The 23,314-nt window shown below is 46.2% G+C and overlaps 3 protein-coding genes across 12 annotated transcripts in view; 2 read left to right on the top strand and 1 right to left on the bottom strand.

The window, feature by feature from the left end:
• NPL (N-acetylneuraminate pyruvate lyase) overlaps positions 1-14,637 on the bottom strand; it is a 35,473-nt gene extending 20,836 nt beyond the window's left edge. The window contains exons 1-11 of one of the 6 annotated variants that reach the window (XM_080407605.1): positions 14,552-14,636; positions 13,341-13,387; positions 12,826-12,865; positions 12,539-12,584; positions 12,092-12,123; positions 11,729-11,808; positions 11,130-11,154; positions 10,664-10,716; positions 10,287-10,336; positions 8,664-9,733; positions 8,424-8,466 (exon numbers count right to left, since the gene is read on the bottom strand). In XM_080407605.1, the coding sequence (XP_080263731.1) occupies positions 8,424-8,466; positions 8,664-8,727 (107 nt within the window). In that variant the 5' untranslated portion in view covers positions 8,728-9,733; positions 10,287-10,336; positions 10,664-10,716; ... (5 more) ...; positions 13,341-13,387; positions 14,552-14,636. The other 5 variants (XM_080407610.1, XR_013931289.1, XM_080407601.1 and 2 more) reach the window with 5 other exon arrangements.
• On the top strand, positions 2,949-8,171 carry HEBP2 (heme binding protein 2). Its single transcript, XM_080407623.1, has 5 exons — positions 2,949-3,085; positions 5,539-5,623; positions 5,994-6,129; positions 6,385-6,550; positions 6,990-8,171. Exons 2-5 carry the CDS (start codon positions 5,549-5,551, stop codon positions 7,162-7,164), a joined length of 552 nt encoding a protein of 183 aa, XP_080263749.1. The 5' UTR covers positions 2,949-3,085; positions 5,539-5,548; the 3' UTR covers positions 7,165-8,171.
• Positions 14,638-14,835: 198 nt separating the features above from the next.
• Positions 14,836-23,314, top strand: part of ZBTB37 (zinc finger and BTB domain containing 37) — a 25,308-nt gene continuing 16,829 nt past the window's right edge. The window contains exons 1-4 of one of the 5 annotated variants that reach the window (XM_080407593.1): positions 14,836-14,866; positions 16,882-16,990; positions 19,195-20,148; positions 21,549-21,648. In XM_080407593.1, the coding sequence (XP_080263719.1) occupies positions 19,226-20,148; positions 21,549-21,648 (1,023 nt within the window). In that variant the 5' untranslated portion in view covers positions 14,836-14,866; positions 16,882-16,990; positions 19,195-19,225. Of the gene's footprint in view, positions 14,867-16,861; positions 16,991-17,678; positions 17,819-19,194; positions 20,149-21,548; positions 21,649-22,388; positions 22,474-23,314 lie in introns of those variants that run through there. The other 4 variants (XM_080407594.1, XM_080407592.1, XM_080407590.1 and 1 more) reach the window with 4 other exon arrangements.

Below are 23,314 nucleotides of genomic sequence, written 5' to 3'. Positions count from 1 at the left end.
TAGAGCAAGGAGATAAAGATAAGAGCCTTCTTTTGAGAAATGAATTTGCAGAAAATCACAGTTCATCTAATAACATATAAAGACAATTTTGTTGCCCTGGACTGTTATTTACAGTAACTACAGTAACATCACATGCTCAACTTCTTTGATATGAAGGGCTTCTGCATCATCTGAGTGTGCATTCAGAAAAGCAAATGCCATTTAGATATAAAGAATCTCAGTTCTTTTAAATCAAAATCATTATCAAACACGGGGCCAACTGATGTTTTCACAGGCTTAGGCAGAAGTGCAAAACTGCCTGGGGCATCTGGGTTGAGATCACTTGCTAGAACATGTGAGTGGCCAGCCTGGAGACACCTGCACCCCTCTCTGTCCCTCACACACAATTTTTTCATATTACGCTACAGACTTGTCAGTTACAAGAATATGACTCACAGTTATCACTACCCATGCTGTAACAAAACATCTTTTTTCCCAGGCTTCTCCAATCCTGACACAATTAGGTCAATGGAAAAGATTTATCTTTTTTGTGCAAGCGATCTGTGCTTGCTTCTAGGGCTAAAGGCAACTTGCAACACATTTGCATGAATTTGACAGCAGCCATTGTAACGTCGCCACAGAGCAGACATCAAGCATTTCTAAGGTCTGTGTTTGTTATAGATAGGGTCTATCAAGAGGAAAAATGGAAATTGCAAGTGATCATATCACAGGTTTGTCCTTATCCAACTGAAGCTGCAAGCCTGAAAAGCCATTGCTTAAGTACAAGTTCGTTATGGTGTTCTGTGCAGAGGCGCATGCTGAAAATAGTAAAGTTAAGCTACAGACCAGATGCTTTAATGTGCTTGTGCCATCATCTCTATTCCTTGTGTTTAAGGCAAAACTAAAGAAAATAGCTTTGCCAGCTATTCTAAAAAATACCAGTCAAGTCCCAGACATTATGTATGACATTAAAACAGAAGCGTCATAGGCTACTGTTGAGAATTACTGCCTGTTTAATTAGTGCATTTAGGGCTCCTCTGTGGGCAGCAACACTTTGCACTAGAGGTATAGCAAATGGTATTTATATAAGCAGTATGAACCTCTATTACTGTCTGGTTTTGTTTTTCCCCCTGCAGTAGATAGCCATCAAACTAGCAATATATGTATGCTGTCGAACTACCCTGCCATATGTTCTGCAAAATACTGGGACCTCAAGGTGCTAAAACAGTTCTTTCACGTTACTTTCCTGTGTAAAAGGGCAAGGGGTACAGAGTATAGTGCACCCAGACTTTCCCCTATTTGGAGGTACCAGTGCAACTGTGTGTCAGCTTCCATCATAATCCCTTCCCCAGTTTGGGTATGTATAGTTATGTACAGAATACATGTCTTCATGCCTGCCCTACTGACTCTTCCAACTGTTGACATGTTCTCTCAATGTATATGTGAAAAACAAGGGTGTTGGAAAACAACCTCTCTGGAAAACACTGATGATTGTTCTCCAGCCTCGGGCTACTCCACCAGAACAGTTAGTTCTTTGTCAGGACATCAGCTGGGCACATACAAACTGACTGGGGAATTGTTCTGGGCATCTCTGCTTCAGAAACAAAATGAGAATCCACAGTGGGCTTGTGTTTATCCACAGATTAATTGCCCCCCGTTTCAAGGCAATCCTTCTCTGTGCTCATGATTGGGGCAAATTTGTGGAGATTTGCCAAACTGTTGCGGCTGGGTATCATGGTTTTTTACATGGCCTTCTCTACTCTGTAGAAAATAATTACTAGTACACGCTTGACAGGAATGTTGGAGTGTAAGTGAAATGTAACGGCTAACCTTACGCGAGCACGTGCCTGTGCACGCCCATAGCTCTTGAGCAAAGACCACCAAGCAGCAGCTTCTCTTTCTCCAAAATGCCCTGCTGGTCTTCCTGTTTGACCCAAACACAACACAAGTAAAACTGAAAGTTTACTCTGGAATACAGAAGTACAAAGCAGGCACAGAAATGGTTCTGCATTTCAGGCCTTAGCATGTCCTAATAGGCTCCCTCACTAAAACACTCTTTACACCATCCCACTTCTGTGGCTTTAGAGCTTTGTGGCTTTAGAGAGCTTTGTGGCTTTAGAGGTAAGTTTGCAATTGCTATTTGGCATGGTTTTGGGGTTTTTAATTTCTCCTTTCAGAACAGGAGTGTATCACACAGCATCCTGACGAAGTTCTGTGCAAGCAAAGCATGTTTCCTATTAAAAGTCAATCCCGCCTATTGATTTCAAATGTCCCAGAGAGCTTAGCTGAATTTGCCTGCAAGGAATTTGCACAAACCATGGCAAGCACAGGAGGTGTTCTCAGGACTCAAACTGTGAAGTTTAATCTGCCCCTATTGTGCTGGTACCTAAGTATGTCTGGAATTGCGGCTGGTTAAATGAAGAGTTCAGCTTCACTCTATGTATTACAAGCAGGAAATAATTTCACAATAGCTTTGTATAACCCCTTTGTGCAGATATCCAAGGGCTAAGGGGGCTGATTAGTCTCAAATACCGTTCAAAACAGACAGCCATTATAAAACACTGCCTGCCTTTCATAACATGCCAGCAGAAATCTCGTGAGGATGGTCTCAGCTTAGTTTGCAGCCAGATTTCTACCTACCACTTTACCCTGGGGTAAAAAGGACAAGCTGCCATTCTGTACCATCACTCTCATGTAATCTGAGTCGGGGGGACACGGACAGACATTATTTATGTGAAATTCTTTCTCCCAAGAGCACAAAGCCCACTGCTGACCCTGACATAAGTAGGAACAAAGCCATGGAAACCAGGGGAAGTTACACAAGGGCGCAAAACTGTTTATGGAGCCAGATCACACGCTGGCTCCAACGTTGCCTCGTGGGCAGTGTGGGTGGGGCTTTCGGCATCTGTGTGGGAGCTCTCCAATGAGACCCAGAGGAAGACAAGGCTACAACGTTCTGGTTTTTGTAACAGCATCTCCCACCAGTAAGGCTGAGGCATGGGCGGAGTCTGATGAAACTAAAATAAACACTGCCATGCAGCATCTTGTGAGTATGTGCAGCCTCAGATAGACTGCAATAGCTGGAAGGATAAGGACGGCTTAAAATGTAAGTATATCTACTTCCTCCACTTTCTTGATATAATTAGTGGCTTCTGAAATTGTATGTTCTGGTTACAGTTACTTGTGGCATCAGTAACCTGTAAAAATGCCTGCTATGCTTTCTGTCCCTTTGGCCTGTGTATTAACAGCTGCAGAAAAAGCCTCAACACCCTCCAGTAATATTTATATAAGCAGATGGAAATCTCAAAGCTTAAGCTTTCCTGTAGATCTGAAAATTAATTCAACTGTAAATATTTGGAGGATTCTTCTCAGTTTGTCTTCCCCCCCAAAAAAACCCATTTGTTTCACGTAATTCAAAAATACTTCTTGCATGTGGTCACCCACAGTACTGGCCACAAAGTTATAAAAGACAGAGCTGTGAGCGATCTCACCAGCAGTTAAGAGCAGGTGTGTTGGGGAGGGGTTGGAACTGGCAAGTACAGAGACAAGCCAGCTCACACTGCAGCTACTACAACAGCATGCGTTGAGACAGAGAAATGCTTACTTCCCTGCTTTCTAACATACCCAGACAGCACATAAAAGGGAGCAATGTCAAGTTGTAGCAAGGCGAAATGGAAAGTGAAGTGACAGCAAAGGAGCAGCATCTTTGCCTTTGAAATGGCAACGGATAAAAAAAAAATACAGGAATTTTCAGTAACATTCCTCACATTTGCTTCTAATAAAATGATTGCATTCCTGCTTTACTGTTATGCTTCGTTGACTTGTAAATACTATTGACACAGAGGTTTTTAGAGTAAAACTGTCCAGCTGGGGACCGTGCACCAGAGTCCCCGGTAGTGAATCATTCTGGTAAAGACTGCTGAAGATATATCTTCAGGCTGGGACAGGGCAGGGGACAGCACCTGCTTTTAACTGCTGGCATCAGTCTCCTGCTACATGGTCCTCTGATCTTCCCTTGCTCTACAGTGACAACTGAAGGAGCTGCTAGAAAAAGCTCAACACGCGAGTGCCCAGTTCACTGCTTACTTTAAGGATTGTAAGCGAAATCAGTGCCACCAGGTTTTTGGTGTTTTGTGGATTTTTTTGTTTTGGATTTTTTGGTGTATTTTTTTAAAGCTTCCCAACCTCATAGATCCTCAAGAGAAAACTCCTTGTAGCCACCTCTAAACCAGAGTATAGAGCGGGATTAATAGTATTCAACAGTGGCCGGCATGTCAGAAGAAAACAGAAACAGTGAAGAAAGTAGTCAAGTAGCACAAGGCAGTTCTTGATTTTACAAAAGCAGCCATGGTCTTATATTCACAAACCATGTTTAAGATGGCATACCTTAAAGGCTTTAAAAATGCCTACCACAGATTACGAATGGTCCATCACTCCTATTTAAGATACCACCACAACCCAGAACATTGTTCTGGACCTCAAGAACAGACACTGCTGCTGCCGGCAGTGCTAGGTGGCAGGATTTCCCCTTGCCACTCAGACATGCTGTACCACTACTACTGCAGGCAGCATACGCTGTGCTAATACTAAAAGCCCATGGAGAAAGTAGAGCCTTGAGTGACAGGAGAGTAGCTTCTTGTTGTATGGGTAGCTATAAACAATTGAGGAGATAGAGAAATGAAAAATAATCTCAAAGTCCGTTGTTACCCAGGAAACATGCAATTAAGTTATACTCTGAAAAGACAACATTCTATGATCTAGGAATCAAGATAACTACTGAATTAACTACGTTATGATGTTGCAATGTGAAGTGCAAAGGACATCGTAACTTAATAGAAAGCAGAGACTTTCTCAGGATATAGATTATGGGCTACAATCTGCCTGGCAATGACAAAAATCCAAAATGAAAGCTCCTAAAATCTCAAGACTTTAACCAGATGCACTTATTTCAATAGTGATTTTGATTATTTTGTCTCGCTTTGTTTTGGGATAGTAAGAGGAAGTTGAGTGTTTTCACGCTTTCAGCTTCTTCCTTCCGTGAAGGCTCCCTGGGCAAGTAGCTACATATTCATAAACACAGAAAATCTCCTCTATTCACAGGACTCTGGGGCTAAAGGCCTTTAAGAAAGGCATCAGCTATTATGAGAGGCCCAATAAAGTTACAGGCAGTGTCAATACCATCACCACCAATGCCTTCTCATCCAGGAGCAAACTGGCTGAACTCTGCAAGTCCTTTTTACTTGTGCATCTACACAGACGTGCCGCTTGTAGGATTCCAACTTTCTGTTTTGCACCCAGGAAATGCTCTCACTAAGGTAGCATACCTTGAAGGAGGAACAACCCCCACACCAGCCTGGAAGTAGTTTGTTTCTTGGTCCTGGTTCTCCCTGGTTCCTTCAGGGCTAAAAGGATTTCAGCCCTTTTTGTTGAACCATTAGGGATAAGCCTTTCACAATTTCAGGGACAACTGAAATATCAGGCAGAAAAGCCCTAGGGGTTTCTTCTGCCCCATTCATACTGTATTGGTTGGGAGGCCAATGAATTCTGTCTGCCTTTCAGCTCTGGCAAGATGATCAAATCCTTCAAGCAAACGTTTCTGTCCCTGGATCTGCAGTCCCCTCGGTGGAGCTCAGCAGAGATGACGGTAAAGGCTGAAGGCCAGGGGAGCAGAGCTCTCTGCAGTCAGGGTGCTGCGGAGCCAAGGTGGATTTGGGATTATGTCTGATGAGCGTGGAGGAGCTCGGAAGTCGCTATACACACCATTCACACCTCATTGTAAAGGGGCAGAGGAACACGTGTTTCTAAGCTCTGCAGAGCTCAGCCTAAAGCAGAACAGCATGGTTTTGCAAGGGAGGCATCAAACACTTTGGACATTGGGGGTGTGCCTAGTGCCTGCAGCAAAGAACACCCAGCGTTATCTCATTGCAACAGTATTTTCATGCCAGTTTGGGAAAAGCAGCTATTAATTTGTTATGCTTAATATTCATCTCATGGTTACTTTTGCTACCTTTCAGGCAAAGGATTACGAACTGCGTCAGTATGAGACGGCAAAGTGGGTCAGCACTGTCATTAGGGGAGAAACCCAGAAGGAGGCGATGCGCCAGGGCTTCTGGAAACTCTTCCACTACATCCAAGGGAAGAATGAAAAAGGTAGCGTGCCGATTTTAAACTGCAAGAAGCACACACAGGAGATGAAGCCAAATAGTATAAAGCAGTAGATGAGCTACAGGATGCAGCAGTTCCCCTTCTGGGTCTAACACCCTTGTGACTCCACTAAGCCATTACAGCCATGAGGCTGCTTGACCACCTGCTTTTAGGATAAGCCTGCACTGCCATTCACAGCAGCATTCAGGCACTGTCTTTGCTTGCAGCTTAGACAATTTCTTTCCCCCACCCCCCCTCTAGAAATGAAGATCGACATGACTGTACCAGTGACATGCCTGATAAAATCTGGCTGCGCAGACTTCAAGATCTCTTTCTTTGTGCCATTTGAACACCAGGACTCCCCACCACAGCCCACCGACTCAGATGTGTTCATTGAAGAGAGGAAGGCAGCAGCCATCTTTGTTCGGTAAGCAGCACCAGCACAGCTGACAAAGGCAGCTACTGAAAGGAGTTGATCTACTAGGAGTCTGAACTAAATTTTCATACAGCTTATTTTTAACCACGGATATATCCTGCTGTTGAGCCCTGAACTTCCACAGAACACGGCAGTTCTCTCATCACATGAAAAGTGCCCAAAGCTATACTTGCCCCTCTATCAAAGCCACAGGCAACAGTCCATGCTAGCTAATGCTCTCATAATTCCAAGCAACTTAGGTGTGGGTTGTTCTGGTTTTAAATGCTACTTTTTAAAGTAACAAATACAGCCATATACTCCTGAACAGCTAGTTCTGCTGTACCACAAGTGTTTAAACACTATTTTTTTTTTTAAAGTCTGGAGCTCCCTTCTGTGAAAAGCAGCAGCAGGGGGCTCAAACTCTTAACTCCTCCCTTTTCACTCCTACCAGGTCCTTCGGCGGATTTGCTTCCCCAGAGAAATACGCTGAGGAAGCTGAAGTCTTGGCCAGAATCTTAAGAAACAGAGGCCAACCATTCCATGAAGACTTCTTCTACACTGCAGGCTATGACAGTCCCTTCAAGCTCTTTAACAGGCACAATGAAGTGTGGTATTTTAAAAAATAATAATGCTGGGGGGAATACTAAGAGGCTACTAATCAGCTCTGGATGAAAACAGACCTTAATAATGGCTTTTGCTTTTGTGCAGAAGAGATTTAATTTGCACATGGACACAGAATCATGTCTAACTCATTTCTTGAGGATGAAATACTGTTCTGGCCAAGAAGATTTAAGCTCTTTCTACAAGATTTAACTTGACATATATTGTACCAGCTGGAGCAGGAGATATTGCTCTTAAGGTTCTAGGGAACACTAATCTGAAAAATATTCCTGCAGAGCAGTCTGAATGTCTAAGCTTTAACTTCTCATTAGAAGTGCTACAGCAATAGCTCAAGTGTTATGGAGAATCAGTTCTTCATAGAGCTGATTTTTCGCATACTGATACAACTCCCAAGACAACAGAAAGATGGGGAAAGTTATTTTTTCCAAGAAACCTAAGCAGGAATACCTTAGCAGGCCTTAGTGCCTCATAAGCAGTTAACTTTTTAAAGTAGTACTATCAAAATCAACCACCTCTTCACTGAAGTATTTTTTTTTGCCCTCATGGAGGCTGAATGCTCTTTTCCTCCAGACTAATGCTAGTGATCAGGTTAGACCAGGAGTCCAGCAGAAAAGGGCTGAGCGTCCAAGGTGTGTGCTTACTCTGTGCACACCTGCACCTGTACATGTAACACCAAACTTACTGGTGGCCTGTAGTTTTAGGAGCAAATACAAAAGTAGTGTTTAGCTCTCACCTATAAACCACTAATTACTACAATTATTTAGCTTTGTCAAATTCTTGGTATTGGTCAGGTCAACTGCAGTCTGCACACTAGCAATATCTGCCACCTAGAGTTAAGACACCTGCAGAACTACCATACAAAGTAGTTTAGTCCCTACTCTAAATCAACCATTTGAAGCTCTTGTAAAGCAGCCCAGAGCTGTTTTACAGCAAGCAGTTCAAGTCACAAAGCAGTTCACAACAACAGGTAGAGTTTACAGATTTTTATTGGTTCCAATCAGTATCAGACAAACACTATCAGTGTGGTAAAAAAACCCCTTGGCTTAAATGCTGTTCATGCAAGTGTAACCTATTATTCTGCAATCTTCCACCTATTAAGACAGACATAAGAACCATTGTAAGGCACCAAACCAGCACAAGAAGCTTGCTGAGAACACCTCAGACCTTAGATTTTCATCTCTGTTCAGAGAGAGAGTTCAAGCTAAGGTTTTTATCATCATTTGTTCCAGCAAATAAATTTCATTATTACTCCGGTTACACTCACCTTCTCAGTTTTTTGTACAGTGGTTTTGAAGTTGCCTCCCTACCTAAAGCAAGAAAACACAATTAACATATGCAGCAGCACAACTGCTAAAAAAAAGCTTCAAAGCAGCTTTGTAACCTCAGACAAAAGTGGAACGGAAATTGTAATATCATAGTAATTCATCTGGCAGAATCAAGTTTCATCAGTGGGTACAAATATTCCCAGAAATTTTTAAACAATTCATCTGCTGTGTGATCTTACCCAATGAGGTTGCAGACAGCACAGTCCTTTCCTGAAAAAGAAGTTGTTTCAGAATAACGGACATCACTATATCCAAGTTAAATTACTCATCTATGAAATTCTACTCACCAAACCCATTTTATCTACAAAGAGGCTACCTTTCAGCTGGCAGCTGACAAGAACTTCAGCTTGCAACACCCAACACCAAATACAAAGTTTACAAATCCTAACTAGATTGGAAATACTAAATTACTAATACTGGAATAACTGGGGAAAATTACAATGTTACTAGTTTTTTGATACTGTCTCTCCCCAACATAGCTGTATCCAACATAGCTGTATCCACTGAGTTTTGATACCTAAAACAGAAGTCCCATAGAAATCATCTTGAAAACCTATAGACAGGAAAGCCAGGCTTGTTGGAGGAAACAAGTTTGTGCAGTAATCATTACAACTTAATCTTAAATTTGTATATGGCCAATGTAACCAAGATCAGCAAAAAATCCTGGGTAGCGACAACCACAGCATAAAGGGTTGTGTCTTCTTTTTAGTTTAAGTGAAGCATCACAGGGTCGGTTCAGACTAATTGGATACATCAGATGTGAGTTGTCAGAGTTATGTTTGCTGATGCATTTTGCACTACTACATAATCAATGTATTGGCTAAGTGGTCTCCACTGATCCAGCTCCTTTACTATTTCCATTGTGTGAAGAAATCCAGCAATAAACACAGTTTTTAGTCATTGAGGCCACACCTTCTGTTCATACAAACAACTCAAATTCACCATTGACCACAGTTCAGGAATTGTCAGGGTATCTGCACAAAAGCAGCCCTTTTCCAAGTCAAATTCAGAACTGCATAGAAGTGCATTCTTCCTTCAAGCACATCACTTTTATTCCCACAGTAGCAGAGTAGGAGAAAGAATACAACAAAGGAAAGATCAGATTTATTATTGGACTAATTTTAGGCACCACTGTCTAGGCATTTAGCACAAAGACACGTATTCCAGTAATTACCAAAATCCAAGTACTCTACACTTACCTCAGACTTAAGTTACTTGTTTCTCACACAAACTCCCCAGCAGCTTCACCCTGTAACAAGTGAAATTTTATTAACACACTCTCCTTGGCAGAGCTTCAAGAGTCAGTTCGCACATGGGTACTGTTTCAGCACAGAATTCCTCCTCAGCCTCTCTCAGAGAGATTCCCATTGCTTAGAATTATTCATCATGAACAGTACACACGCTTAGAGAAGGTTAATGTTTTGTTACTTTTGTTTCTTAAGAGGACCCAGCCTCAGTATTTCAGACCTTACCCCCAACCCACATGTTCATTCACATCAAATCTCTAACCTAGCTGTTGAGGTCATTTACCACATTACTTCCAACTGCTGAAGATCAGTGCTACTCCCTGCAAAACCCCACTGCTTAACCAGCAAAAAGTTAAAACAGCAAGTAACTGTATGGTCTTTGGTTAGCACAAGCTCTGCACTGTCAGGCTACCACACTTAACTAGAAAGTCAGGTAGTCCATAGCCATAGCAGTTACATATTTCAACCGGTCCACACTTTCTTTTCCGTTACAGAAAGGAGTTAACATTTTCAAATAGTAAAAAAATTATGGCAACTGAGAAGCAAGAAACTTGCCAAGTAGGAAGCATTTGTCTAAGTACTCAGCAGTTCTTCCATTCTCAAACCTAGGATACATGTAAGAAAATGAAGCATCAGTCTGATACTGATGTTACTTCTAAAGCCCCATTAAGACTTCCAAGAACTCCTCTGTCCATTACTGTTACAATCATCACTATCTTGGTCATGAAGTATGAGATTCAGTCCCTGGCACCTTGGGTGAACGAGCCCTGCAGGCTGCTGGTAACCTGTGATCTATTGGGAGAGGCAAGAATCCTGCAGGAACCTTCTGCTTAAGACTGCACCTGCACTGCGATTAGAGGCCAGCATCTAGCAACCTCCCCATCCCCTATCACACAGTTCCAACCAGTCACACACATTTGCCAGCAACTTACTTTCACTGGTAGCACTAGTAACTGCACCACTTCCAAGCTCCAGCATGCCAGCCCTGGAACAAAGCAAGGCATCAGGACAGCGCACAAACAAGCAGACGAGGATGAAATCTAGTCAGGTGCCTGAAGTCAGATAGAGCTAATAGGAGACCTCCATGATTGAAGTCAAGGTAGTCACATCTCATCACACAGGCAGCTCACAGGCACTGGACAGCTATCTGCTTTAGGCTAAGACTGCTACAGGGAAGGGGGCAAATATACAAATAGTGCCACCAGAGCAACTGCAGCTCACACTGCTGGGCCTTGCCTAGCAGTTCTCCCCTTAAACATCCTCCTATTTTGGACAAGTTGCACGCAGCAGCCAACAGTGGCCCCTTGCACCACCACCCCCACAGCTCACATGCAGTTAAATACTTCACTTCTAGGCATATTTTTTTATGCCAATACTTGCAAAGTTAAAAGTACTTACACCCAATGAGAAACACACTGGAAGCCTGCAAAGGAAAATTTGCTGTTAGACAGGGTCCAGCAGAAAGTTTTCATTTAAGAACAATTCCACTGAAATACTGTATCAGCACTTAGTTAAGTGTCCTCATCAGGATCAGAGACCTGATTCAACATCATCTACAGTATACTGCAACGCTCCCATCCCCTCCCCAAGGAGGGTGTAAAGCCATCCCCCAGCATTCAACACCCTTGAGACACAAATTCCTTCACTCCAAAGACTGCTGATGTTACAGAAAGGAGCAAGCGTCTCAGTTGCAAAGTTCAGCAACATGCACTAGGCATAAACATCTAAATTGGACTAAAACAGGAAGAACATTTCAGGTATCAAGTTCATTGTACTGCCACATTCACCATTTTAGCCTCAACAGGCCGATTTTACACATCTTTAAGACTACAAAACACATTTATTGTTAAACACAAGGGATCTGAAGGCACACTTACAAATACTAGTATCTTGGCTTCAGATTTTCCAGAAACAAAATAGATTTTCAGACCCTCTTATCTCCAAAAGCAAACTCTGAAGCTCAAAAATAGCATAAATCTTAAGTGTTTTTCAATTACCTTCAATTAGGCACCAAGATCAGTAACAGGTTAAACAGCTTCTCAAACTAGAGGCACAGGCATCCTCAGTCTAGAGCAGCCTGCAAAGAAACAAAACACTTCTACAACTTGAAGCACTAACACCAGATCAACCAAGATGTTTTCAAAACACATTTACGAAGCAAAAGTAGTTTCACCCTCAGCTTTCCATATAAGTTGTCTAACTGCCTAAAGGTACAGGAGGCTGCATCAGATAGGAGCGAAAGACAGTTGCAGTATGATCACCACGGGTCATCTGCTGAACTATGCAGTCATCACACACAGCCTTTTCACACATCAGAGATACAAATTAGTTTTTACAGATGCAGGCAGTACAACAGTTACCTTGCACAGCTTATCACTTCATCTCCCAACACCTGCAACAAAATGAAGAGAAAAAACAAATTGCCTCAGCTTTTGTGGCCGAGCCTACAACTCCTAGCAAGAGATCACAAAAGCTAGATACATCAGACAGGAGCGAAAGACAAAACTCTACTCGTCACAGGATATTCTGCTGAACTATGCCGTCATCACTGTATCTGCTTTGGAACAACAGTACAAAGCAATCACCTCTTGTGACAGCTTTGAATAATTGAAGTTCTCCAAATAAAACAAAAAAATATTTAAGCTTTTGAATACTAGCAAGTTATCAATTCTTTCTGCAAATTAATTCCAAAAGAGAAAATTAATCCCAAAGTACTGCCCTCCCACTTTACACAGCCCATCCTTTCCACTGCAGTGTTTCAGCAGCTCCACGGAAGAAATCCCATATACAAACTACACATTTCTCACCAGGTGATGTTTCTTCTGCAAGTCTTCCAAGTGCATGATTCAGATCCTGTAAGAAAGAAGCTTATGAACACTATATTCAGAAGTCAAAACATCGGGGGAATTCTCAGTTGTTGTGCCTCAGCGGAAAGTTATGGTGGTAAAAGTGCTCGTCATCCTCTAGGTCAAGAGTAGCAAATAAATGTCATCATTGTGGCACCAGAGGGAAAACTTGGCTCCAAGAATAAAGTCTGCCTGCTGATGATGGTATTAGAAGACACTATGTTGAATTTTCAATAAGTACTTTTTACCTTGTGAAGTAGCATCAGGTCCCCATACTCTGTGGCGGATCTGGAAGAGAGGCAACAGTTTCAGATGCTTGTAGAACTAGGGGTAGTACCCTGACAGCAACACTAAGCACAGAAAAAAGCCTCAGCACAGGGTTTTCAGAAATCACTTCTGTCCACTACTCTTGTACTGAAACCATCATAGGCTCTCTGATTTAGTCAACATCAATCCTGACAGCTACGGGTTTTTTCAAACATGCATCAGGCACTTTTCTCCAAACAAACTATTGCTGTGGATGATGAAACAGCAGTAGTGAAGGAAAAAAGGCACCTAGGGTAGGTACTATTGTAGTCTGAATACAGGGTGGTTCAGAAACAGGAGCCCCACATCTACTTTCCGATACAGAGAAACAGGTGACTTCCCAGTAGAAGAGTGAGGACTGCCTGAAGAGACACCACACTACTCCAGGCCAGTTGCTGTTAAGTGCACCACACATTATTTCTTCATTTAAACTCTGTATTTCAGAAGCAACACCTACCTGTTTTGCAGCTGTAAATGCGAAAAGTGTAGCTGATGCATCTTAAACTGCAAACAAGAAAGCATCTGTAAGTTTCAAGAATGAAGATGTTCACATACTCTTTGAAAACTACGTAAAATTCAACCTTATAGCTCTCACCTGATGCCATCTACACTTCAGGCCTTTGAAAAGACAAGGCCACAAAAATAACCGCTAGCCCCTATTTTTAAGCAGGACAGAACCACCCCAACTTCCTAATTTTCTAGTTTCAATTCCAGCACATAACCACAGAGTTAGTCAGACAGTTCCAAACTTACTCTGGCTGCTCAGGAAGGACTGTGCAGCGTTTCAGCCATCCCAGGTACATCACCACACACCACTCCATGCCCAGCTCAGATATGTTGGTATTCATCACCCTCTCAGATGTCCCTACCAACATAGTTTTCATCATGTGCAGGCACGTGGAACTCCAAGTGAGCTAACACACTACTTTGTTAACACGAGGCCTTTAGTTGTAACACTTAGAAAGTTAACTATTGCCCAGAGAACACGAGACAGGGAAGGCCGTCTCCTCATTTACTAATAAGCTGTTCTGCAGGGGACAACCTCCACCTCCCCCATAATGAAATGGCCCTCCCCGGTCTGGCAGCTGCTTCCAAGCATTAGCTTAACAGAGGAGCGGGTAACCCTTAATCCTACAACAATACATTTGGCACAACACTTCTTGCAGTCTAGTGCAGAAGCGGGGGGGTTGGGAAGCCCTAGCGCTAATCTCTGCGGCAGGCACATGCCAGCTCGCCACCTTCCAGGAGTATTTCCCATGGGAAAAGGGCTCCCAGGCGAGTCTCGGCAAGGGAAACCCCGCCTCAGCAGGCACCCCGGGCCGCCAGCCCGGAGCCCAGGCCGCAGCGCTCACACGCGGGGCGCTGCCCTGCCCTGCCCTCCCCGTCGGGCCTGCACCGGCGGCCCCTGTCCGCAGCTCGGGGGGGCTCCCCCCACCCGCACAAGCCCCCGCCGCTGCCAGCCCAGCCCCGCCCGGGCCGCCACGAGGCGAGTCCCCTCACATCGCCCCAGCGGCCTAGGCCGCAGGCCGGGCCCCGGCGACTCAATCCGCCCCCATCCTTCCCCGCCAGCGCCCATCGCTGATCAAGCCCCATCGGCAGCGCCCGCGCATCAACCCCCGGAGCGGCGTGGGTCCACAGCAGGCACGAATCCTGCTACCCCCCACTCACCGGCCGGGCGGCAAGGAATCACCACACCCCACACCTCCACGGAACTAAAAGGCCGTCAGTGGGCCTGCGCGCCCCTTATATACCGCTGGCGGCGGTCACGTGAGCGCGACGCGAGGGAGGGGCGCGGCCCCCTCGCGAGGCGGGGGCGGGGCGCGGCGGGGCGGGGCGGGGCGAGGGGGCGCGGCGCGGCGCGGCAGCGGGCGGGGGAGCGATGCGCGCCGCGGCCTCACGGGCGGGAAATTTCTTCCGGGGTGCGGCCCGCTCGGGGGGTTTCGCTTCCGGGACGGTGCTGCGGGCCCTTCCCACCCCCGCCAGGTAGGTACCGGCGCGGCGCGGGCCCGGCGGGCCGGGCAGGGCAGGGCGGGGCGGGGTGGGGCGGGGGGAGGCCCGGGCCCGCCTCGCCCCGCCCGTGAGGCGCCGTCACGCCCGCGGGGGCCGGCGCAGGGGGCCGGGGAGTGCGGCCGCGCCCCGCCGCCGCCCCTCCTTCCCTCAGGACCGCGGGGCGGGGGCCGCCGGGCCCGCTGCCCCCCCGCCCCCGCCGGCCGGGCCCGTCCGTCGGCGGAGGCCCCGCGGCGCCCCCCGGGCTCGGCCCCGCCGGCGCTGTGCCCCGCGGGAGGAGGGCGGCGCGTTGTGCGCCCCGCGGGCGGGACGGCGGGGGCTCGCGGTCGCCCTGGGGGCTCGGGCGGGCGGGCTCCGGCCCTTCCCCGGCGGGTCCGGGTCCGCAGGCGGCTCTCGCAGCTGTCAGCGCTAAAAATTCCCTGGGATCGCCTCGGGAGCGCAGGCCTGCATCCCTGCTTGGGAGCGACTGAGCGGGGAGAGCCCAGCCCGGTTAAATCCGCTTTTTCAGCTGAGGCAGGGAGGGATGAGGAAGGCACCATCCCTCCTCTCAATTTAGAATTGCTATTGTTTTAATCTTTATTAAGGTCCCACCGTAATTTGAAAGTAGTCGAGTTGACCAGTCGTGGTAAATCTTAGCCCTAAAAGCAGAGTTTTCAGCTCCACCTCCTCTGTAGCTCCCCGGCTTGACAGCTGTCTGACAAAGGACAGGTTGGAGCGAACATCAGCTGCTGCGGGCGTCCTGTCCCGGCGTTTCACAAGGGTCTGATGTGTGGAGAATTTCTCCTGGTCTCGGTACTTGGCAATTGCCTCGAAGGGTGAAAGGCATTTTCTGAGATAAGCAAGTCTAAATCTCAGCTGGTGCCACTTTAAATTGTATTAGAAACAGATAAGTGTCTCAGTTTGTTCTCTGTGAAGAGCACTGCTCAGCGGGAGATCCTGCTCATCCTGCAGGGAAAGGCTGAGATGATGAACTTGCAGTCCAGTGCCAAGAAAGACAAAAATTGGGATGTCATCGTGCTGCCAGCTGAGGTGCCTGAGCTTATGATAGACCACTTACCTGGGAGGACAGAAATCATTCTCTGACAAGGGCAGTTTGAACCAAAAAGATAGATTCCCCTTTGCCAGCCTCCGACTGAGGTTGTCCCCAAAGCATATCCTAAAATGCTGCTCCTTAATACTAAGCCGAACGAAGCTAGGTGGGTCCTTTTCTCCTGCCATCAGCAGCAGTGGACTTTTCCCTGCCTTCAGAGCAAAAGCTCGCAAATAGTTTTTCGGGCTCCCCTGGGAGCAGCTGACTTCTGACCAGGGCTGTACAGCCACGCTCAGCAGTTAAGTTTTTTCCCTTCTCTGTGTGTCCTGAGCTGACCCCCTGAGAAAGGAGAAGTCAGCCTCTCTCTCCATCCTCGCCTCCCCGCGTGAGCCTACCTGGGCGCTTGCTGCCTCGGCAGGGGTGTTTCACCTAGCAAGGGCTGCCTGCGCCCCTTGCCTTCGCTTGCCTTCCTTAAGAGAATGCTTTGGGGTTTATTGCTTTAGGAACTGGTGGTTTGGGAAGATTATGAGATTACAGGCTCCCCAGTCCTGTAAACATTTGCACATGCTCAATGTGATTTTGGCTGTGTGAGTGTTCCTGTAAGTGAGACGGCTCATTTGAGGAAAACCCTGCATGTGTTTAAATGCTGCAGGGTTAGTGCCAGAGACACCAGCATCTTAAGAGAGGAAATGACTGACGATGTTTGCACCTCCATTTTTTTTTATTTTAACAGCAATCAGTACAACACAAACACTGAGCAGAGAGTGGGGAAAGATCAGTTTGATAAGATTCAGTGTTTCTCTGTGGTTTGGGGTGGGACATCATGTAATGGTTAGCTAATCCTGCTGCTGTATCCTCCAGCAAAACAAAGAATGATGAAGCTTGACATTCTTGATTGTGCTTAGGAGAATCCAGTTCTTCTGTGCTACATTTTTTCTTTCTTTTCTTTTTCCTTCTGAAGGGGAAGGGGGCAAAAAGCTTTCAGACCTTCTTACTACATCAGAAGAAAAAAGGAAAACAAGTTAACAGCCCCGTTTCCTCCCCTTTGCATGTTACTTGTAACGTTACAGGTAAGATGTCGGATTTTCTATTTTACCTTGTTTTGTGCATTTGAAGTTCTGCTCTTAATGTTGTGCTGATGCAGACCTGTGTGCTGTAGTTCCTTGATTTTTGTGGGTTTTGCTGCTTTCTTCTCAAGATAGGGGAAGGGGAGAAGAAGCCTTAAGACGTGATGCTGTTAAGCTGTACCTTGTGAAGTTCTGTGCACCCCTGATCTCACCTACCCCAGAGACACGCAGCCATCCAGCCATTTAGTAATCTCTTTGCATGACTTCACAAGATTGACAGGCTGTCCTGCAGCTTCAGGTTTAGTAACATATTGTAAGAGACTGCGTCAGTTAAAAACCACGGCCACAGCAGATGTTTATCTCAACACTGCTATGGCAGGAAACTGACACCACCACCACGGCAGATGTTTATCTCAACACTGCTATGGCAGGAAACCGACACCACCGCCAGGGCAGATGTTTATCTCAACACTGCTATGGCAGGAAACCAACACCACTGCCACGGCAGATGTTTGTCCCAACATTGCTATGGCAGGAAAACCACCGACTGACACCGCAGAGCAATGAAGGGAGCTAATTCTGAGAAACTTAACCAAACCCCTGTGCATGCGCCCAGACCCAGGGTTGTTGTGGAGATTGAGGGGCCTGGAGACCCCTGAGGACCACCTGATGGTATTGGGCACATGCACCACCGCCGGGTGGAAGGTGTGGTTAAGCAGAACCGCTCATGACAGCCTTATGAAAGAACGGAACCAACCAACATCGGACAGAGCGTTTCCCCACCGGACTTGGAAACGAATCGGACTGTTGGGACACCGCAGCTCCAGGGTGGTAGCTATTGCTGTGAACTCTTTCCTTCCTTCTTTCTTTCCTTCTTTTCTCTCTTTATCTCTCACTCTCTCCTTTGCATTTGCAAACCTGTTGTCGGGCAAATAAAGTTCCTTGGCACTTGACTCCGTTTTGAGTCTTAATTCTGTTCCCGAGATCACAAGCAGAACCTCGCTCCCGTCTTTGATCGGCGTGTGACACTATTTTGCCAAGTTTGCACAAAGTCTGCTTGGGCATATGAACATGCGCTATCCTGCAGCATTCATAAATTTAAAAAAAATGTCTTCAAAGGCACACATGCATTCCTGTGTGCTAGTCCCTTCAGTTCTGAGATTTCTCAGAGTGGGCACTATGAGCCTCAGTATTCCCAGCCTGCCTGAAATTGTTTTGATATCTGCAGCACACTGCTTAATTGACACTTCAGATGCCATCCAGCTTGGAAGCTGTTCATGCCGTGAGTGGTCTTTAACAAGCTTATTTACTCTCCTTTCTTTTTTTTTTTTTTTTCTTTTTGGGCGAGTTTACGTCTAATTTTGGATCATTCTGAATTTTTACCATATATGGTCAGGGCTCCTTTTCAAACTTTGCCAAAATGAAATGTGATGATTATAGGAAAATGAATTATGGAAGGGAAGCTAGGAGAGCTAGGTTGTTAATCCCCATTGCTCCAAAGTTTTCTTTTGCTGTGTGCAGTATCCCAAACAACACAAACGCCAGTTTTTTTGCTAGGGATTTACTTGTACCCAGTGGATGCTCTGATAAGTTGGTGTTTAGAACGGGATTCTGTTCTTTTTCTTTTGCCATCCTGTTATATCTTTTCTGCCATGTGTCAGAAACGCCACATATGATGAGTATCTTGGTTTTAACTATGTACCTGAGATGCCCTGAGGTCAAATATGTGCTGGTCAGCTTTTGAAAGGTCTCTCAGCAGAACGTAGGTCCTGGTGTCTCCTTCCTGATTCCTGTTCTAAAAGGAGGGATAACAATATTGCTTTTTTTTCAAAGTGCTTAGAAGGTACAAGTGCTAAGCATTTTAATCCATTATGCAATCAGCAGTCTATTTTTAGTACCTGAACCATTTTTAATGTTCTTTTTACAATGCAAATGTGCTTTTATTGAGGCTGACAGAACAAACTGTTTTGAGCACTTAAGCCATGGGGAATGGGGATCTATCGGGGACTGGTTTAACGTAGTTGTTGTGAAAGGTGGTGTGCAGCGCATAAAGATCAGAGAACTGCTGCAAGGCCTTGTAAATTAAATGTTGAGAGAGTTGTCTCAAAATCCCAGTGTCTCAAACTGCATCAAAGTAGGTGAAAAATGTTTTAAATGGAAATGATAGACTAACTCTCTTAACAATGGTATTTTTCCCCCCTTTCCAGTAAGGTCGTGCGCTTGGAACTGGGACAAGCCATGGAGAAGAGTGGGAACATTCAGCTAGAGATTCCCGACTTTAGTAACTCTGTCCTGAGCCACCTGAACCAGTTACGCATGCAGGGTCGCCTGTGTGACATCGTGGTCAACGTGCAGGGGCAAGCTTTTCGTGCTCACAAGGTGGTGCTGGCTGCCAGCTCTCCCTACTTCCGTGACCACATGTCCTTGAACGAAATGAGCACCGTTTCCATTTCTGTCATCAAGAACCCTTCTGTTTTCGAGCAGCTCCTTTCCTTTTGTTACACCGGTAGGATATGTCTGCAGCTGGCTGACATCATCAGTTACCTAACGGCCGCCAGTTTCTTGCAGATGCAGCACATCATAGACAAATGCACGCAGATTCTTGAGGGAATTCATTTCAAAATCAACGTGGCAGAGGTGGAAGCGGAACTGAGCCAGACCAGGACAAAGCATCAGGAGAGACCACCGGAGTCTCACCGGGTGACGCCAAACCTGAACCGTTCCCTGAGCCCACGTCACAACACCCCAAAGGGGAGTCGCCTGGGCCAGGTTAGCACAGTGCTGGACATTCGGGAACTCAGCCCACCTGAGGAGTCCACCAGCCCCCAGATAATTGAGCAGAGTTCAGATGTGGAAGGCAGGGAGCCCATACTACGGATTAACAGAGCGGGACAGTGGTACGTTGAGACGGGAATGGGAGACCATGGGGGACGGAACGATGACGACGTCCGGGTGTTGGGAGGAGTACGAATTAAAACAGAGAACCTGGAGGAGTGGCTTGGGGCAGAGCATCAGCCATCAGGAGAAGATGGGAGCAGCGCTGAGGAGGTCACTGCTATGGTGATTGACACCACAGGCCACGGATCTATGGGCCAAGAGGCTTATGCGTTAGGGTCCTCCGGGGCCAAAGTGGTTAGGCCAACCAGCAGTGAGATTGACAGGTGAGTTTTCTTTAATTTAATTACTGATCTTGACCCTAAGAGGAGATTGTGCAAGATTTTCGCTTGGCTGGGTTAGTCGCTTTGGAATGTTTCCCCCTTCTTTTTCCTGTGGCCATCTTCAGCGTAAGAACCGAAGGAATGTTTTTTCCTTGGTGTTAGGAAGCGTGTCTGGTTTGGGTTACAGTGTTTTGGCTGGGTAGTGATCAGACCAGATCTCTAGGTACAGGCTAGCTTGGAAAATTAATTATTAGCACTTAGAGGTGCATAGGTTGGAATCTCTACCTCTCGGTGTTTCAGCTGAGGTGGGATTTTTGTTTAAAGGTGTTCAGCCTCAGCAGGTACCGGGCTCAGCATCAGAGTTAACGAGGTCGCTATGTGTTATGCAAAGTGTCATTGCAACGATGCCTTCTGGCCTGAAGATGTGAGGGTGGTTCTGTCTGAGAAACAAGATGGTCATCAGCTGTAGGTCAAAAGGAAATATTCTTCCCAATGCTTCAGGACAGCAGTGGGTCATGGGTTTACTTCTTCTGAAGCGGTTGAAGTGGGGAACCCATCAGCCTCTGCCGTTGTTTTGATTTATATGAGAGAGCAGAAAGCCTTTGTTGAAAATAGGTGGTGAAATCCGTTGCGTTTTGATTCTCCATCCATCTGCTTCCCCTCTACTCCAGCATTTGTTTTCTTGTCCTTAGCTCAGACCAAAGAACGGATCTGGTAAAGGGCAGATCTGTTGTGTTTGGTGGGGGGGTGTTTGTATTTCTGGGGTTTCCCCTCACATCTGCCTCTCTTCTCTTCTAACTCAATCCCTCTGGTCCCATGGGGGAGCAGCTACCTGGAAGCAGTGGATATTCTGTCACTTGTCACTTAATAAATCAGTCATTGGGAGTGATCTTGAGCTCTGGCCCTTGGGAAAGCGATCCTTTCCTAGTTCCTTAACTCTTTTCCATGGATCAGCTAGCCTCAAGCATAATTTTTTGCAGTGCACTCAGTATCCACTGATTCTCACCTGGAGTCTATCGCGTCACTTTTTTTTCACACTTGGACGGGGGAGGAGGGCGTGGGAGGTGAATGCAAGGTGCCCTTAGAGAAATGGTTTCTCCTCCTGTTGTGCAGTTCCTGAGTCACCGGGCCCATACTGCTGTACTTGCGATAGCAACCAAAAAGCACTGTTACTGAACTGGAAGCCAAATGACTCAGTTTTATTTTTCAGATGTTAAGACTGAAACCACAGACCAGTATGACTTGGTTTTTCCTTTATACTTGCGCTGTTCCGCCTCCTGTGTGTTAGCTGGTGAGGATGAAGAGATGCTATACAGGTGCCTCTATTGCTCACCCGTTGATCTAAACACCGTAGTGACCTGATGCCCTAAAAACTCCGTTTACACTCTTCCCCCACCCCACAGATTTAGCCCTTCTGGCAGCATGGTCGCTGTGACTGAGCGGTACAGATCAAAAAGCGAGTCTCCCGGGCGGATGGATGAGCCCAAGCAGCCCAGTTCCCAGGTAGGCAGATCAAGAAGTTTGCAAGTAAATGTTGGCATTGAAGGTGAAGGGGACTGTGTTGTGATGAAGTATATAATATTTTGTATTTGCAACCAATGCTGTGTGTGAAACAAGGACCTTTTACTGTTGCAAAGGGTTTAGTTGCCCACACTGAGAACATACGCCGTCCGTATATGATTTAAAACTGATTTTGGCTGTCGTTTGGGATTTTGGCCAGATACCTGGCAAACACAGGGAGTTTCTCTTGTTGTCTGAGGGCATAAATATCAACCCTCATTCTGGGCAGGCCACCAACTCCCGAGGAGAAACCCCGTTTGCCTGCAGGGTTGGATCTGCCCTAAAACACTGGCAGCAAATGCCTGAGCTGAGGGAGGTGTTAGTTGGCTTCTGTGGAAGACTGAGGGGTGACAACAGCTGAACCTGTCCATGCTAGTACCAAAACCATTCCAAAAAGCCCTTCAGACACTACACCTGTAAATCTTGAGGGTGGAGTGTCAAAGGGCTGTGAATTTGTACAGAGTCTCTGTCTCATCCCCAAGGGACTGTGTTGAGTAGCAGAATCTGCAATGTAAAGTAGCTCTGAATTCTCTGCTTTCTTCGGGTATGGGCACAGTTTTGGGGTAGGAGGGAGAGATGTGCAGAAACACGGGAGGGCAGTGGGCTATAGAGTGCAGCGAAGTGGGACACGGTGGTATTATCTGTGCCTAATCATTTTGGTCTGACTTTTTTGTTACATACAGTCAGCATGGCAGTGCCACTGTAGTGCAAGTGTATCACCCAGCACTGTGTAGAACGACTCTTGTGTGCCCGGCAGATAAGTAATGTGTAAGTTCGTAATCAAATGACTTTTCTGGAGGCAGGTGAGGAGTCACCAGGCTGCTTTGCCCTTGAGTAAGACCGAATGAAGCAAGGGGAAAAAAAATCACGATTGCTGCCTGCTAACTTTGTAATACACTTCCGTAAAACATAAGATACCTTTTTGATCTTGTTCTGCCGAAGCTTTGTTTTGTGTCCTTAGATTACACCTAGAAAATTTCAGGTCAAACTAACCCTCCAGGGCAAATGCGACATACAAAGCAGTTTTAGCTCCACATACAGAAAAGCTGCTATTATTTCTCCATTGTGAGATGGCCTCAAAATGTAAAACCAGAGGCTTCCATATACATGGGGAAGTACCATCACCTTCCACTCTTCTGGTATTGCCATATTGATGCTATAAGTAGTCTGCTTGTGATCCCTGCTCAGTGGTAGAGCGGAAAGAAATACCACAGCTTTGTGCATCTCCTTTAGTCCTGCGCAGCTTACCAGTGCTTGTACAGCCAAATTCAACAGCACCTGGCAGAGTTATGCTGCTGCTGACACGTGCACAGCCCTGGTTGCCAGAGGAGAGGCCCTCCTGTTGTTGCACTGGTTGGTTGTCCGCGTTTGGCATTGTTGGAAAGAAGCATAAGGTGTGGGAGTGCAAATACTGCATCCTCCAGCATGGAGGCATTCAGGAGACTGCCTGTTGGTGCTCACTCTGAACACGATAGCCAGAAGCGTCAGCCCAAGAAACGGAGCTTGCGGTTCAGAGTTACCCTTGGCTGTTTGTCTTTCTGGCTTCAGAAAATAACAAGGAGCCAGCTGGTCCTTGCTGTGTGACTCGGGCCAGGCAGGCTAGTTCTCT

Source organism: Falco punctatus (genome assembly GCF_963210335.1).
Source record: "Falco punctatus genome assembly, chromosome: 11".
NCBI lineage: Eukaryota > Metazoa > Chordata > Aves > Falconiformes > Falconidae > Falco > Falco punctatus.
This window is presented reverse-complemented; position numbering and strand designations above follow the sequence as displayed.

Coding starts and splice junctions, on each gene's coding strand:
- HEBP2 (XM_080407623.1), top strand. CDS start 5,549: ATGATCAAATCCTTCAAGCAAACGTTTCTGTCCCTGGATCTGCAGTCC. Junction 5,624..5,993: donor GGAGCTCAGCAGAGATGACG/GTAAAGGCTGAA, acceptor GCTACCTTTCAG/GCAAAGGATTACGAACTGCG. Junction 6,130..6,384: donor CCAAGGGAAGAATGAAAAAG/GTAGCGTGCCGA, acceptor CCCCCCCTCTAG/AAATGAAGATCGACATGACT.